Source organism: Haematobia irritans, chromosome 5, assembly GCF_050003625.1.
Source record: "Haematobia irritans isolate KBUSLIRL chromosome 5, ASM5000362v1, whole genome shotgun sequence".
Lineage (NCBI taxonomy): Eukaryota > Metazoa > Arthropoda > Insecta > Diptera > Muscidae > Haematobia > Haematobia irritans.
Window position 1 is genome coordinate 3,793,475 of NC_134401.1, and position 15,328 is coordinate 3,808,802.

Here is a 15,328-nt window from a genome sequence, read left to right on the forward strand (position 1 = left end):
ATTTTTTATGGGAATCTAACAAGCGACTTTTTCAAAAATTTTAAATAGTAGTCCACTTTTTGGCAATTGGAAAAAAATTTAATTTCTGTCTTTTTCCAAGTGTGAAAAATTCAATTTTTCGACGTTTAAATTTTTAAATTTTTTCTGCTATCGAAAAGCTGACATTTGACGTGAATTCTGACTTTTTGGCTCGTATTCAGTTGATATTTTGACTTTTTAAAATATTTGAAATAGTAGTCCACTTTTTGGCAATTGGAAAAACTTGACTTTCTGACTTTTTCCAAATGTGAAAATTTCAATTTTTCGACTTTTGTTTTTTTTTCTAATACCGGAAAGCTGACTTTTGACGTGGCTTCTGACTTTTTGGCTCGTATTCAGTTGACATTTTGGTCACTATAAAAAAACGATTGGTATATATGACTTGCTTTTCAAACAAACAAACAATACAAATGTCGGTTTTTAAGATTTTTTTCTTTTTTGATATTTCAACAGGGAAACAGCTATTAGCTTTTCCTTTTTCAGCAGACAAAAACTGCTGTTTTAGCAAACTGTTTTGCTCTTACGAATAAAAAAAAATTGTCTAAATGTAGAATGGTTACGACATTGAAAGTCGATGTAGCGCTTAGTTCAACATGTAAAGAGATCAATAGATCATATTTGAAGATCACAAGGAACCCACTACGTATGTTTTACAAAAAGACCCAAAAGTTGACATGAACATTTTTAGACAACAAATTTTCCTTAAGGACCAAATAATTGGAATTGTTAAAAAAAATTTTTTTTTGCTTTTATTTTTTTTCAATTTTGTTTTTTTTTTTTTTTTTGTTTCAATTTTTTCGATGTTATTCACCAAATAAAATATTTATGTTTAAATTTTCTTTTTTTAATATTGATTCCATCTATGGTCATGTAACACAACCATTTACAAACAAAATTATATTTTGTATTTATTTATTTTGAACGTTGTGAGAGAGAAATAAAGAGATTGTTAGAGTTTAAAACTAAAAAATTTTTTAGTCTAAGCACAGGCCCCCGTCATATGAAATATTGAAAATTTATGTATGTTAATTGTAATTGAAATGGTGCACGTTTAAAACAACAACAGATAAGGTTTGTAAAGTAGCAGGAAGATAATGAATAAGGATTAATATGGTATTATGGAACAGAAAGCGATATATACGTATAGAAATAGATTATATAAACAATGTTTTTTTTATATTTCAAATACAGACAAAAACAAAAAGGAATATTTCAACATAAAGAAAAAAAGTAATATAACTTGGAATATAGATACAAAAAAAAACACTCTCATTTAAATATTACTGTTTATTAATTTTCATATGAATCCAAAAACAAACCTTAAATTTCCCTAAAATTATTAAAAACAAAAGTCTAAAAAGTAAAAACAACTTATTAATTATTAAAAGTACATAGTAAGTTGTAAAAAAAACCAAAACAAAAGAAGAAACAAGAAAATAAAATGCAAACAAATAAGCAGATAAACAAAAATATTATTATATACATACATATATGAATCTATATAAAAAACAAAGCGAAAGAAAGGAATAAAAATATATCTATATTTGAAATATATTTAAATTAAAAGCCCCGGACTTGTTACTACATATGTCAAGAGTAAGTATGAATCAAAAAAACAATTAATAAATATACATGCTGTTCTGATACACACGTGCATCGCTTTCGTGAGGTGTCACACTTAAGAGGTGTTCTGGACTACACTTTACACCATCACAAATTTGAAAAATGTACACGAACAGTTTTTATATATAGGCCATTTGAAAAAAAAAACATTTTTTATTGTTAAAATTTTACCGGCAAAAGAAGTTTAATTTATAGTTGCTGTCCGCAAGTTAAATGCTGAAAAAATCAGTTGTTTACATTTTTCGATCAAAAGTCCGAAAAAGTGTTCTCACGTGTAAATCCGAACAACTATCGTTTTGAGAGGTGTGAAGAGTTGGTGTTGTGTGGCGGGGAGACCTAGAGACGATTTTCAAAAGTATAATCGATTATTCCTAATCCTTTTATATTCTTAATGTGCCAACAGATCGCCAACGATGAGTTATTACAAGAAAATGAAGCCGACCCATTTTTGTCGACTGACACTAAGTTTTTGCCTACGGCGGCGGCCGATATAAATTTGTCTATTCGGCGGCGGACAATTACCCAAGATAAAATCAATTTGAAGTAATCCGAATGGTAATGAGATTAGTTGTACAACCAATCTTATTTATTTATTTATTTATTTATCAATTAATTACATTTACAATAAAATTTTAAATATTATTGTAAGCTATGACTGCTAGGGTCTTAAGCTTGTACAACCAATCTTACAATCACATTTACATTTCATTCAAATTTTCTGAGCTAAATTTTTGCAAAATTATTATAGCAACATGATACTGACGGATTTTGGTGAAAAGTTAAGCATTTTGACAAAAAATACAACAATTATTAATAATATTTTTCTGGTTTAAATCAATATTTTTTAATTAATTGGCGGCTAATTTTGAGTCGAGATGTGTCGACAAATTCGGCGGCGGCTTCGACTGTCAACAACTAGTTCGGCGGCGCGACTCGGCGGCTTCATTCTCTGGTTATTACGGGTAATGAGATTAATTGTACAACCATTCTTAAAATCTAATTTAGATTTCATTATTTTTTTTTTATACTGATAGATTGTGGGTGGAAAATTGAAAATTACAACAATTATTAATATATTTTTCTAATATATGTAAATCAATATTTTCGATTAATTGGCGGCTAATTTTTGAGTCGAGATGAGTAGACATATTAGGCGGCGGCGTCGAATGGCAAAATATGATCGGCGGCGCGGCTTTATTCTCTGGAGCTGATGACCATTTCGCTTCGGTGGAACTTTGATCTGGATAACTTAAATTACACTTCCTCTTCTTGAGATTTCCCCGACTTTCTGTTTGGATTATCGCCTCTCAGTAATGCTGGTGTCATTTCTGAGTGTTTCCAAGCTTCTCTGAGTGGTTTCACTGCAATGTGAAACACCATTGGGACTCGGCTCGGTCCTTTGTCATTGACAACATGGAATCGGGCAGCACTCAGTGATAAGAGAGAAGTTCAACACTATGGTATCACAATGGACTGATCTAACCTAATCTAGGTTAGGTTAGGTTAAAGTGGCAGCCCGATTAAGTTTCAGGCTCACTTAGACTATTCAGTCCATTGTGATACCACATTAACTAAAAGTACCTATTACATATGGGCACTTCTAGTTTTAACCGCTGAACCTTCTCGATTTTCTTTATTCTGTTGAACCAACCAGATTGTTTCGAAAACATTAGCAGACTGCTTAAGTTAACGTTTTCCAGGTCCGCCAGTAATCTAAAGCTATATGCCCCTAAAATTTGCTTACGCCTTACACAAAATGTAGGACACTCACACAAGAGGTGTTTAATTGATTCCTTTTCCTCCGCATCATGGCAGGTCTTACAATATGCATTATACTTCGCGCCAATTGTTTTTGCAAAATCGCCTATCAGTCAGCGAGCCGTTATAGCAGATATCAGGAGTGATATCTGACGTCTTGAGAACACTAGCATATCTAGTGTCCGGTTTAAGTTTAAATAGGGCGATATTTGCAATTCTCCCATCCAGTGTTGCCAGTATTGGGGATTTTTCCCCAAATCGGATATATTTATTCGTGAATGGGGACAACATTTTTGAGTTGGGGATTTGGTGGGGAATTTCCACAAATTTGGGGTTTTTTGTGGAGAATTTTCGAAATCTGTTCTGTATAATTAATCAGAGTAAGAACTATGGTTTATATGAAATTATTTACTTCTACATGCTAAGAAAAAATGCTTAAAGAAGTACAGAGATTCTCCAAAATATAAAAAATGCCTCCTCTTTATTCCACGGCCTTTATTTGGGTGGCCCAAGAGCTTCTTTACAATTTACTCTTTTTCCTAAGAAATTTTTTACTATTGTAAAATTATTTCGTAAAGACTCATCTGCGTACATCACTGATTTTGAAAATATATCCCATATTCCATACATATGGAATAGAGTTCATATCGGGACAGCAACGCGTTTTGATCGATAAGCCAATTTTATTTCTTGATTATATGTTGACCGAACTCCCATTTTTATTTCCCGAGCGTTTAGAAGATGATTTGCATAAGATGACTCGATGACTCTTCATACCACACACAAAAAAATTTCACGAAAATTTTTTCAATTAAAATTTTAATTGAGTTTTAAAAAATATTCAATTAAAAATTTAATTGATTCAACAAATTTTTTAATTGAAACAAAAATCAATCACAAAAATAATAGTATCAATTAATTTTTTAATTGGATCAATTAACTTTTTAATTGACCTTCAATTAATTTTTTAATTGATACTATGATTTCTGTGATTGAAGACATTTCAATTAAAAATTAATTGGATCAATTAAAAATTAATTGGATCAATTAATTTCGTGATTGAATCAGAAAAAATTTTTTTGTGTGCAATAATTAACTCTGATGGGGGCTGGTATCGGATGATATTTTGAGCACCCGTCCACTGGTTTTGTGTTTTGAAATCTTCATCTTTTTGTAACTCGCAAACTGGTGTAGCAAAAATTGCACATTTTTATTTTATTTTATAATTTCTTTACGTATTTTCTACAGCAGAGTATATTCGTTTACTTTTTTTTGAAAAAAAAAAAAAAAAAAACTTGCCAAAAAATTTATTGGGGATCTTTATGGGGAATTTTAAATTAAATTGGGGATTTTTGGGGATAAAAGCGTTCCATTTTGAGGACAAGAGCCCGGAAAATACTGGCAACACTGCTCCCATCGAACATTTACCATCATAACAGCCTTCTCACGCAGTAAGAGCTTGCAGGTAACCAGAGGCATACCAACCGATTCTAGTTCCCCTGGAATATGTAAGGTAGTTCCTAGTCTTGCTAACTCATCTGCTTCGCAGTTCCCCGGTATGTCCCTATGGCCAGACACCCATATTAGGTAAATATTGTGCTGCTCAGCCATCTCATTGAGAGATTTGCGGCAGTCGATGACCGACCCAACCTAAGGTTTTCCAATTCGTCATTGTTTTTCGTTAAAAAACGAACTCGAACAGCCCACTCACTTTACCCAGAACTTTTTCATAGCCAATTATTTATAGATGATAATGAAGTATAAGATCAGTTGATATGTTAAGATTGCCAACTATTTCTTCTAAGTTCATGTCATAGATTTGTTTTGTTGTATATTAGCTTCGCTTTTGGTTTTCAGTTGGGCCCTAATCCAACAGTCAACTATTGTGGACAAACCTTGGATATTCTTCTAGGTGTTAGATATAACGACATTTCTAAAGTTATATCCCATGTTCAGATATTCGGAATCGAAAGTGGCAAAAAATTATTTTTCTTGTATAGATAAAATCGAGATATATACTTTACTGACAGTTTTAAGCTTTTTTGTATATATCCCCTGATTATACAAAAAAGTTAACAAATTCGAATATTACGCAAATGAAATATTACGCTTGTTTCAGATTCCGAATATCGGAAAAAGGCGAGGTAATAATTTAAAAAAAATGACTTCGATATATTTACTTTATAAGTATTGTGTTTTATTATTTGTTTTTTTTTTTTTTTTTATATGAAATATGATTTATAATTGTTTTTGCATATATTAATGTGTATTAATTAGAGTACAAGTTTTCATTTGATATTAGTATCTATTCATGTCTATAATTCTCTGTGTTTTTTCTCGTTACGAAACTTATGTATTCATACATAGGTTAGTTATATAAGAAATATATTTGATTACTTTTCTATAGTAAAAAATGAGTTTGCGTTAAATATGTGTAATAATATCGATAGATTCTGAATCCTTTTCTTGTTTAAATATAAAAAAAAACAACACACTATAAAAGGAAACATTTAAAAGAAACGGGAAACAGATCTAAAAACAAAAGCCATATATATAAATATTTTTGTAATCGATTAAATGAAAATTTAAATGAAATTTTGATTAATTCGGAATGTGATGAAATTTCGTTAGAATTTTCCAAATTGCAAAACAAATACCAAAAAAAATTCTTTTACTAATTACGCGATCAACACGTAGTAAATCGAAAGTATGCATGAATATGGACGTACATCATATTTGTTTGATGAATTTGGTTTGGTTTAGTTAACATTCAGTAGTTGCTCGCTGTTCGTCGAGCAGTAGCTCATGAACTAATACATCATCGTCAGAGCTGACATCAATTAGCTCCATCTCAAGTATGGGGGAAGATAGTTTATTTTCCTGATCATATTTGATATTCTTTATAACCGAAACGAATGTTTTGCCAACAGTCAGTTTTCGGAAGAATAAGCAATCGTCTAATGCCCAGTCACCATTGACAGCTTTAATGCCTTTTTGTTTTTGGTATGGGTGATAAACAGAGGAAACATATAATGATATTAATTTAAATAAGCACTACCAATGCTCATTGTCATATGGAAACTTACCATAAAGCTTGGCTTGTATGGCCATTTTGGGTAAGTGACGGAACTTCAGTGGTAAAATTTTTAACTGACTGCTATCTACGGTTGCAGTGTCTCCAAAGTCACAAAAACGTACGTGAATCATGTCACCATATTTTTTAACAGCAATTACTCTGAAAATCGAATATTTTTAAAAGTTATAGCAACTAAATATCAAAGTCCCAAAAAAGAAACAAAGAAGTTAGCTCCCATCTAACGATGGAACTTTAATTGAAAATTATTTTTTTTAAACCAATATTTGTACTGAAAATAATTCTTCTTTGCCAATCATTAACGTAGTTTCAGTTACAATTCCCGCATCCCCTCAAAACTAAATTAGGAAAACGAAACATTTAAAGTTATTTGGTTTGGAAAATATTAACAAAAACACATCTGATTATATTTCTAAATAGTTACCTTCTTGCTCCAATAGAATCAATAATTTTGTCTTTTATAATGCACCTAATTACATAAAAAACGCTATCGTGCTGAAACCTTGTAAAAACACAAAAACAGCTAACGTACTAACCCCCTCTATTAACAAAAGATCAAACAATTCTGGCTCCACTTGACACTTAACCAACATCCCAAAGGCATACAAGACTTTCACTGACTGCTCCAATATGCATGGAACCCCAACCACGGTTGCCAACGTGCCACAAGTAATCTACCAAAATTTGAAGAAAATTATACCATAAATCACAAATAAATTTGACAAACATACTTTTCCTCCGTTATGTAAGCTACTCATGCAGTTTAATCAACGCACGGTTTTAAGCTGAAATCAAAATTTTATTTCTATAGAAAATTTTGCCAAAATTTTATTTCTATAGAAAATTTTGACAAAATTTTATTTCTATAGAAAATTTTGTCAAAATTCTATTTCTATAGAAAATTTTGTCAAAATTGTATTTCTATAGAAAATTTTATCAAAATTTTATTCCTATAGAAAATTTTGTTAAAATTCTATTTCTATAGCAAATTTTGTTAAAATTTTATTTCTATAGAAAATTTTGTCAAAATTTTATTTCTATAGAAAATTTTGTTAAAATTTTACTTCTATAGATTTTGTTAAAATTTTATTTCTATAGAAAATTTTGTCAAAATTTTATTTCTGTAGAGAATTGAAGTACCTATTAGTTGGACAGGAATGTTTAGCCAAATCTACCAAAACATCTCGAATTCTACCAATCGACCAAACAGTAAAAAATCTACCATTTTTGGTAGAATTCTACCAACTGTGGCAACCGTGACCTAACGCCAATTTTTTCTGTGCTCAGTGTGAAACCTTGCGACTGATCACACCACCCAAGGTGGACTAAATCACATTTCTTCCATAGAAAACCAGAGACCATAATTGACCTCATGTGCGCTTAAAAAGACACATTGCCAATCCTCTTTTAGATCGGAATATAGAGTTCATGTTTATTCACAAACACATTGCGTATATATTCCCCCTGGTCGATATCACAATTCCACATTGTAAGCATATAGAAGCCACAACTTTCATCCATTGTAATATCACCATATAGATGAGCCGATTTAGCGCGATATCGGTCTAGCGTTGGCACTATCTCTTCCCCTACTGAATATCTATCAAAAATTGTAGTAATAAGCCAACTTCCAAATTCCTTACAAGTCCCCAGCATAGCCCATAGTTAATCATTTTACTTACCTATGAAAGAAACCATCAGCGTTTTTAGCTGCATAGGCTTCTCCAATCTCTACCATGTCAGTTGGTATGAATTCATCACTATTCTCACAAAAAATTTGTAATTCCTTCATGAGAGTTCCCAAATTTGGATAATCCTTATATGGTTGAATCTATTGGATAAAAAATAAAAAAAATAAAAAAATAAAAAAAAAACAATTTCATCAAGTTTTTCCAACACAAAAAACACTGAAACTTTTATCACTTACAATAAAATTAGAAGGATTTGCAGACATGGTTATGCGAACTTCAAAATAGCCGCCTATTGGAGGAATTGTGCTGTAGTCCTTCAGTTTCGGTAAATCGCTCACTTTCTGCGGTGATCCGGGAACAGTCGTTAGCAATGGTTGTGTAATATCAATGAATGCATTTACTGTGGGTGTGGTTGGTGAAGACAAATTTCCTACAGCATTGGTATTGTTGGGTAGGGGTTTTGAAAAGTCTAAACTGAATTTCGATGAGTCATTATTATCACCCGATGTACCATCTCCAGCTAACAGGTCGGAATCTCTGTAAAGATGAAATATAAACAGTGATGGATTCAAGCGTATGCATAAAACATTCCTTCCTTACCCTAATAGTTCATGTTCATTTCGTATAACATCGTTAATAGTAACCAAAATTTCAAGACCTTCCAACCGAGTGTGTATCGTAACAAGTGGCACAGGCCCGGGCACAACCATTTTCGTCTTAGCAATACAGAAGAATAAACGATATTTAGTACTTTTAAAATATTCAAATATGTCAGAAATTGTAAGGACTTACCAATGCTCCACATTCTTTTGGCAATAGGCCTCGTATACGGGCCACAATATTATTTGTAATATCAGGAATATTATGCAAACGCACTCTTATAGCCTGATTCGGAAATTTACTTAAAGCTAAGCTCAATTTTTCTAATTGGAATATTTTCGAAATATCGATAGATTTTGTAATGCCTTGATCGACAAAATACATTAGAAATTTGTCTTGATCGTTTTTGATGTGTTTTCCTTCGGCCAAAGTGGCACGATACCATTTGACATCATTCACATCATCATCATCACATACAAGAAACATAGTAGAGCGTTTTAGATCATCGAATGATACTCTATGCTGATCTCTTTTGAAACGTGTATCTACAGTTTTTTGTAATAAGTTCTGAGAAATATATAAAGAATTAGACATTATTACATCGTTTTCTATAAACAAATCTTACTTGAATATATAGCAGGTCGGGACTCTTAACTTGCACAAAAATATCACCGTTGTCGTTGATGTGTGTAACATATATATTCGTCACGGACGTTCGATTGATATCAGGGACCAAGGATTCCTGACAAATAATATTGGATATTTCTTGATTTAGATTTATATCCACTTCTGATTTGGATGTATCGTACAGAACGACCTGTATTTTTCCATGGAACTTGGAGCTTGTATCATAGAATTCAGACTCTTTTGTGAAAATTTTTCCAATCACTGATGATTTCAAGGCAAAAAGGTCATCCAAACATTTTCGGGCATATGGATTGCCCTCGAAATCTTCTAGACCATACAAACAAAATGGAACAGCTTGGGCCGGTAACTTAAGAAAATGACTTTCACAAATCATTAGCTGATCAACAAAAAGCCAGTCGGCATCTCCGAAATCAATGAAGAAGCACAATGCAGAACCTTTCGATTTATCCAGTTCTTCTACACGCACTCTATGCCAGGAATCATTAATCCATACAAGGTATATATTTTTGCGAGTTATAGAGACTGGTCGTTCTTTCTTGCTTGCCATATAAACATCAATGTCGTTCATTAAGGCCCCAAAACGATTAGAATATTCAGCTCCGAACAGACGACCCCAAATCTCGACAGTAGATGAACAATGTGTTATGATAATCGACCAATGATCTTCTGACCATGGTAAACATATAGGGTCAATTTGAATTACTTTCGTTTTATCGTCCAGAGGAGTAAAATCTGGAATGTGGAAAAGTGGAATTTTAATGGCTACATCCTCCAATATCAAGTATCCAATACATACCTTTATCAGCATCCTTATTAGCGAATATAATTTCTTTGGAAAGTCCAGTCTCGATAGTAAATAAACTTGAAGTTTGTATCAAGCTCCACCATTCCTCTGGTAACGACTGTGCGAAAGTTGTTTCAAACCACTCGGGAAGGTTTTTAACAAAAATTCCATGAGGATGCTTCAACAACTCTGTGTAGAGTTTATCCAACAATTCGGTGTCCGAGAATGTACAGGATGGTTGAGGGCGTTTTTTCTCTTGCATTTTTAGTTTTTCCAAAGCCCAAATGGCACATGCTTCCTTTGCCAAGTATTCGGATTCATATTCAAGAGGATATCTTGAAAATATTACACCATTTACATGGACACAACAGGTGAAAGTTCCCCTAGAAAATTTACCACTCATGCAACTGAAATGTGGTGCCTGATAGTTTTTAGAACGGCAATACTGAATAAGTGCCGACACTCCATCAGTTTTTGGATTGTACTGCTGCTGAAATGAGTGCTTATGCTACAAAGAAAAATAAAACAGCAATTTTGGTAGGAATACAAAATGTAGGATTTTTCACTATTTACCTCTCGAGGTGTAAATTCCGGCGCGAGTTTTAGCCTGTTTTGAATTGTTGACGAAAGTTGGTTTACTACTTGTAGTCCATTTGTGGGTGCCTTGGCGTTTGGCGGTTGATATTGTGGCATAGTGGGCTGTTGTGCCACCGTTGGTTGAGGTTGACTCAATGCTTGCGGTTGCTGTTTCTGTTGAAGCCTAGAAGCTAATCCACTAGCAGGGGGATTAGAGGATGGATTTTGTTGTTGGACTTGCTTTGGTCGTGAATGTGGGATTTGTGGTTGTTGTTGATTATTTTGATTGACTATCTGTGTTTGTGGCATTTGTCTAGGTGTGGTAACAACTACCTGCAATGGCTTTCTCGCTGTTGAATGCGACTGCGACTTCGATTGTGGTAAAGGTTTGGGTGGGGATGTCATCATCCTCACATCTTGATTAATTGGAACTTCCTTTGGCCCAGACGGTTTGGAGGCTCCCAATATGGGTCTAGGTCCTGTTTGTTGCCCTTTATGTTCATTTTGAACGTTTTTAGAATTAATTTTGCTTTGTTCGTTGTTCGTTTGACTCTTTTGGTTTTTTATCGAATTCAGTCTATCACGTAAATCCATGTTTTGGCTATTGCTTCCAGTAGATTTTTGACGTTGCAGTTGTTGATGGGAATTAATGCTTCGATTGTTATTACTGTTGTTGTTATTGTTATTGCGATCACCACCAAAACCGTTTGTACGATTCGAAAGCATACGAGGGGGTTGTTTCACAACTTTTAAAGGAGCTATGCGTGATGATTTACTAGTCTTTTGACCTCTTACCATAGATGCAATGTGAGCAGTTTTTCTACTGGGCTTGGCTGAGATAATTATCTTTGTTTTTTTTTTGTGCATAAAGAACGATAGAAATAGTAAATAAATTTTAAAATAAATTAACTAAATGGTCGAACATATTAAAATGAAAACAAAAACAGTTCACCATAATCACTTTCTTCCTCACACGATCCCCACCAATGTGAAAATAAACATTAACATTGAAATATGTACGAGTGAATCCCACCTCCCAAGACATACAAATACGTACATATGTATGTATATTTAGAAATCTATTTATATTAAGAAATTGAAAGATGAAAATGAAGGCATAAACAATTGCATTTTCAGTTTGGATACAGGGGATGAAAGATAAACATTTAAACACAAAAAAATGTGGTACATATAAATAAAGAGACGTGATAGAAAGAATGAAGCACTCTCGCCTTTGTTAATGAAAGTGTCGTGCTCGTAACTTGAAAATTCGTTTTTAAATTTCTTACTTACATCTCCTCCTCCTCGATTTCCATTGAAGATAAATTCGCCAGTATCTTCTAAAAGTTCTTGTGCTGTTTTGTATCCGAGACTCTTATAAGGCAGCTGTTTGCTTTCGACTTCGTTATATTCGCGTAAAATATTTCTTAGATAACAAGGTGGCTTTATGGATGTTATTAAAGCACGAACTATTGAAGCGATATGCTTCAATTCCTCTAGCTTATCAGGGGAGTTGCTAGACATTGCACTAAAAGGAAAATAAAATGGAAAAAAGGAAAACACGTTTGAATTGATGTACAAAAAACATGGATAAATAATTTTATTATTTGTTGCCGCAAGCTTTGATGAAATGGAGATCGTTAGCCCCAATGGATAAAATTAACCTAATAGGTATATACAATTTTTTTTAATATTTTTTACCAGTACATATTGTGTGCTTTTTAAAATACAAAACATACAAACCATCCTACATTATCCATCAAAATAAATTTTTATACATTTGGTAACTTCATATCAACTCTAAAGCCAATGTGTATATATTTTTTTATTTTTTAAAATTTATTGTTGAACTATATGTAACATGTTAAGTTTTTGGACCATATATGAACCAATATTCATGGTAAAAAATCTATTTTCGTCTATACTGCTGAATGGATAAGATTTTTTTAATTGCGGATGCTAGTCGCAACATTTTTTTCGGATATCTGGAATATTAAAATTACTTTGAAAATTTTAATTTACAATTATTATTCGAGCCTTTATGGACAAAGGAGATTAAGGAACTTGATCAACAGAGTCATTAAAAAGAAAACGCCAAGATACAAATCTGTACACGCTTTAGTACAAATCTGGTTGGGAAAGATAACAGGTTGGCTGATAAGTCCCCGGTCTGACACATAGATGATTCATGTCGAAATTTGACGTCTGTAAATCATATAGTTTGTGAGATAGAGCGTCCTTTGTGAAGCAACTTTTGTTATTGTGAAAAAATCAAAAAAAGGAATTTCGTGTTTTGATAAAATACTGTTTTCTGAAGGGAAAAAAATTCGGTGGAAGCAAAAACTTGGCTTGATAATGAGTTTCCGGTCTCTGCCCCAGGGAAATCAACAATAATTGATTGGTATGCAAAATTCAAGCGAGGTGAAATGAGCACGGAGGGCGGTGGACACCCGAAAGTGGTGGTTACCGACGAAAACATCAAAAAAATCCACAAAATGATTTTGAATGACAGTAAAATGAAGTTGATCGAGATAGCGGAGGCCTTAAAGATATCAAAGGAACGTGTTGGACATATCATTAATCAATATTTGGATATGCGGAAGCTCTGTGCAAAATGGGTGCCGCGCGAGCTCACATTTGACCAAAAACAACAACGTGTTGATGATTATGAGCGGTGTTTGCAGCTGTTAACTCGTAATACACCCGAGTTTTTCCGTCGATATGTGACAATGGATGATACATGGCTCCACCACTACACTCCTGAGCCCAATCGACAGTCGGCTAAGTGGACAGCGACCGGTGAACCGTCTCCGAAGCGTGGAAAGACTCAAAAGTCCGCTGGCAAAGTAATGGCCTCTGTTTTTTGGGATGCGCATGGAATAATTTTTATCGATTATCTTAAGAAGGGAAAACCCATCAACAGTGACTATTATATGGCGTTATTGAAGCGTTTGAAGGTCGAAATCGCGGCAAAACGGCTCCATATGAAGAAGAAAAAAGTGTTGTTCCACCAAGACAACGCACTGTGCCATAAGTCATTGAGAACGATGGCAACCCACCGTATTCTCCAGATCTGGCCCCAGCGACTTTTTCTTGTTCTCAGACCTCAAAAGTATGCTCGCCGAAACTGAGGCCTATTTTGAGGCAAAACCGAAGGATTACTACCAAAATGGTATCAAAAAATTGGAAGGTCGTTATAATCGTTGTATCGCCCTTGAAGGGAACTATGTTGAATAATAAAAACGAATTTTGACAAACAAATGTGTTTTTCTTCGTTAGACCGGGGACTTATCAGCCAACCTGTTACTTTGAAAATATTTTTTTAATTATTGTTACAGTTGAGCCCAAAATGGAGTGTGACATAGTGTTATATACCTCTTTTTCTAATGCAAAAAATCGCAAATGCTTATAACTGCTTTTCATATTGAAACATTGGTGATCACATTTAGAAGCATACAATTATTTTTGGTTCTTAAAAATCCTTTGAGTAACATTGTAAAAGCTAGAAAATATTTTTATTTTATTTTTTTTCTTTCCAACAGTTATATAGTCTATTTTCTCGCATATACCACATTCACCCTATGCTCCAAATCTCGCTTTGCGAATCTCATTTTCATACCAAAGCAAATTTCAAATGCCAAAAATTCGACGTTTTTAGTGTGACTTCTTAATAGTGCGTAGATATCACATTTAATGATATATCAAAAAAAATAGAGTTAGCGAACCCAGCTATTGTAAGCATTCATTTATCGATTTTATTCGATAACATGAAATCGATGTAGAAATCCATATGTTACGTTCATGCCAAAAACAATACATTTAATTTTAAGATGTATATGGCCAATTGTTTGAATTTCAATTATTTATACTCACGTTGATACCGTTGCCTTCCGATCTTTACGCCCTTTTTCCCTAAAAATACAAACGGAAATTGTTGGTCATTAACATGTACGGGAATAATGCAACGTAGGTATGAATGTTTGTTTTTAGTATGTATGTATGCACCACCACATTCCGTACCCACTTTCCCCAACAAAAAAAAAACTCACCCAATTTGCAACTTTCAAAATGTTGATTATTTGCAATGTTTGCACAGGACAATCAAACGAAGAAATACTTCCGGGCGAATCCCAATTTCGAATAAACTTTTTACTATTATAAGCCACTTTCTAAACCACAGCAAAAATTCACGAAATCCACACAATTCCACCTTCGTTATACGGTTATATGCGACTGAACTCCAAATTCAAAAGCGTTCCACCGTCGACCCTATCATTTCTAATAAGAAATGTACAGCAAAGCAAAGAAAAATCACTTCAGATATTTCTCTTTTATTGAGAGAACAAATGAAGACCATAGATGGCAGTCTTCATTAAGAAGGTTAGGTGGCATTCCGTTATTTTAAACTATAGTTAGCTAAAGGAGAATGTTTTATTTCTGACTGATGTGGAAACCTGAACCTTTCTAATATTCAAATGTAAACAAATGCCAATAGTTGTTGTTGTGTAATGATCT

General features: G+C 33.3%; 1 protein-coding gene across 2 annotated transcripts; it reads right to left on the reverse strand.

Annotated features, from left to right (window-relative positions):
• Window positions 1-5,595: 5,595 nt before the first annotated feature.
• Window positions 5,596-15,051, reverse strand: tapas (tudor domain-containing protein 7 tapas). 2 transcript variants are annotated; one of them, XM_075313934.1, is made up of 12 exons: window positions 14,863-15,051; window positions 14,687-14,725; window positions 12,107-12,341; window positions 10,811-11,659; window positions 10,250-10,745; window positions 9,431-10,185; window positions 8,998-9,372; window positions 8,806-8,921; window positions 8,442-8,742; window positions 8,197-8,345; window positions 6,507-6,655; window positions 5,596-6,410 (listed from the first exon to the last, which is right to left on the reverse strand). In XM_075313934.1, exons 3-12 carry the CDS (start codon window positions 12,335-12,337, stop codon window positions 6,184-6,186), a joined length of 3,648 nt encoding a protein of 1,215 aa, XP_075170049.1. In that variant the 5' UTR covers window positions 12,338-12,341; window positions 14,687-14,725; window positions 14,863-15,051; the 3' UTR covers window positions 5,596-6,183. The 2 variants fall into 2 exon arrangements, with proteins under 2 accessions (XP_075170049.1, XP_075170050.1); XM_075313935.1 differs by lacking the exons at window positions 14,687-14,725; window positions 14,863-15,051 and having other exon boundaries at window positions 12,107-12,369.
• Window positions 15,052-15,328: the final 277 nt, after the last annotated feature.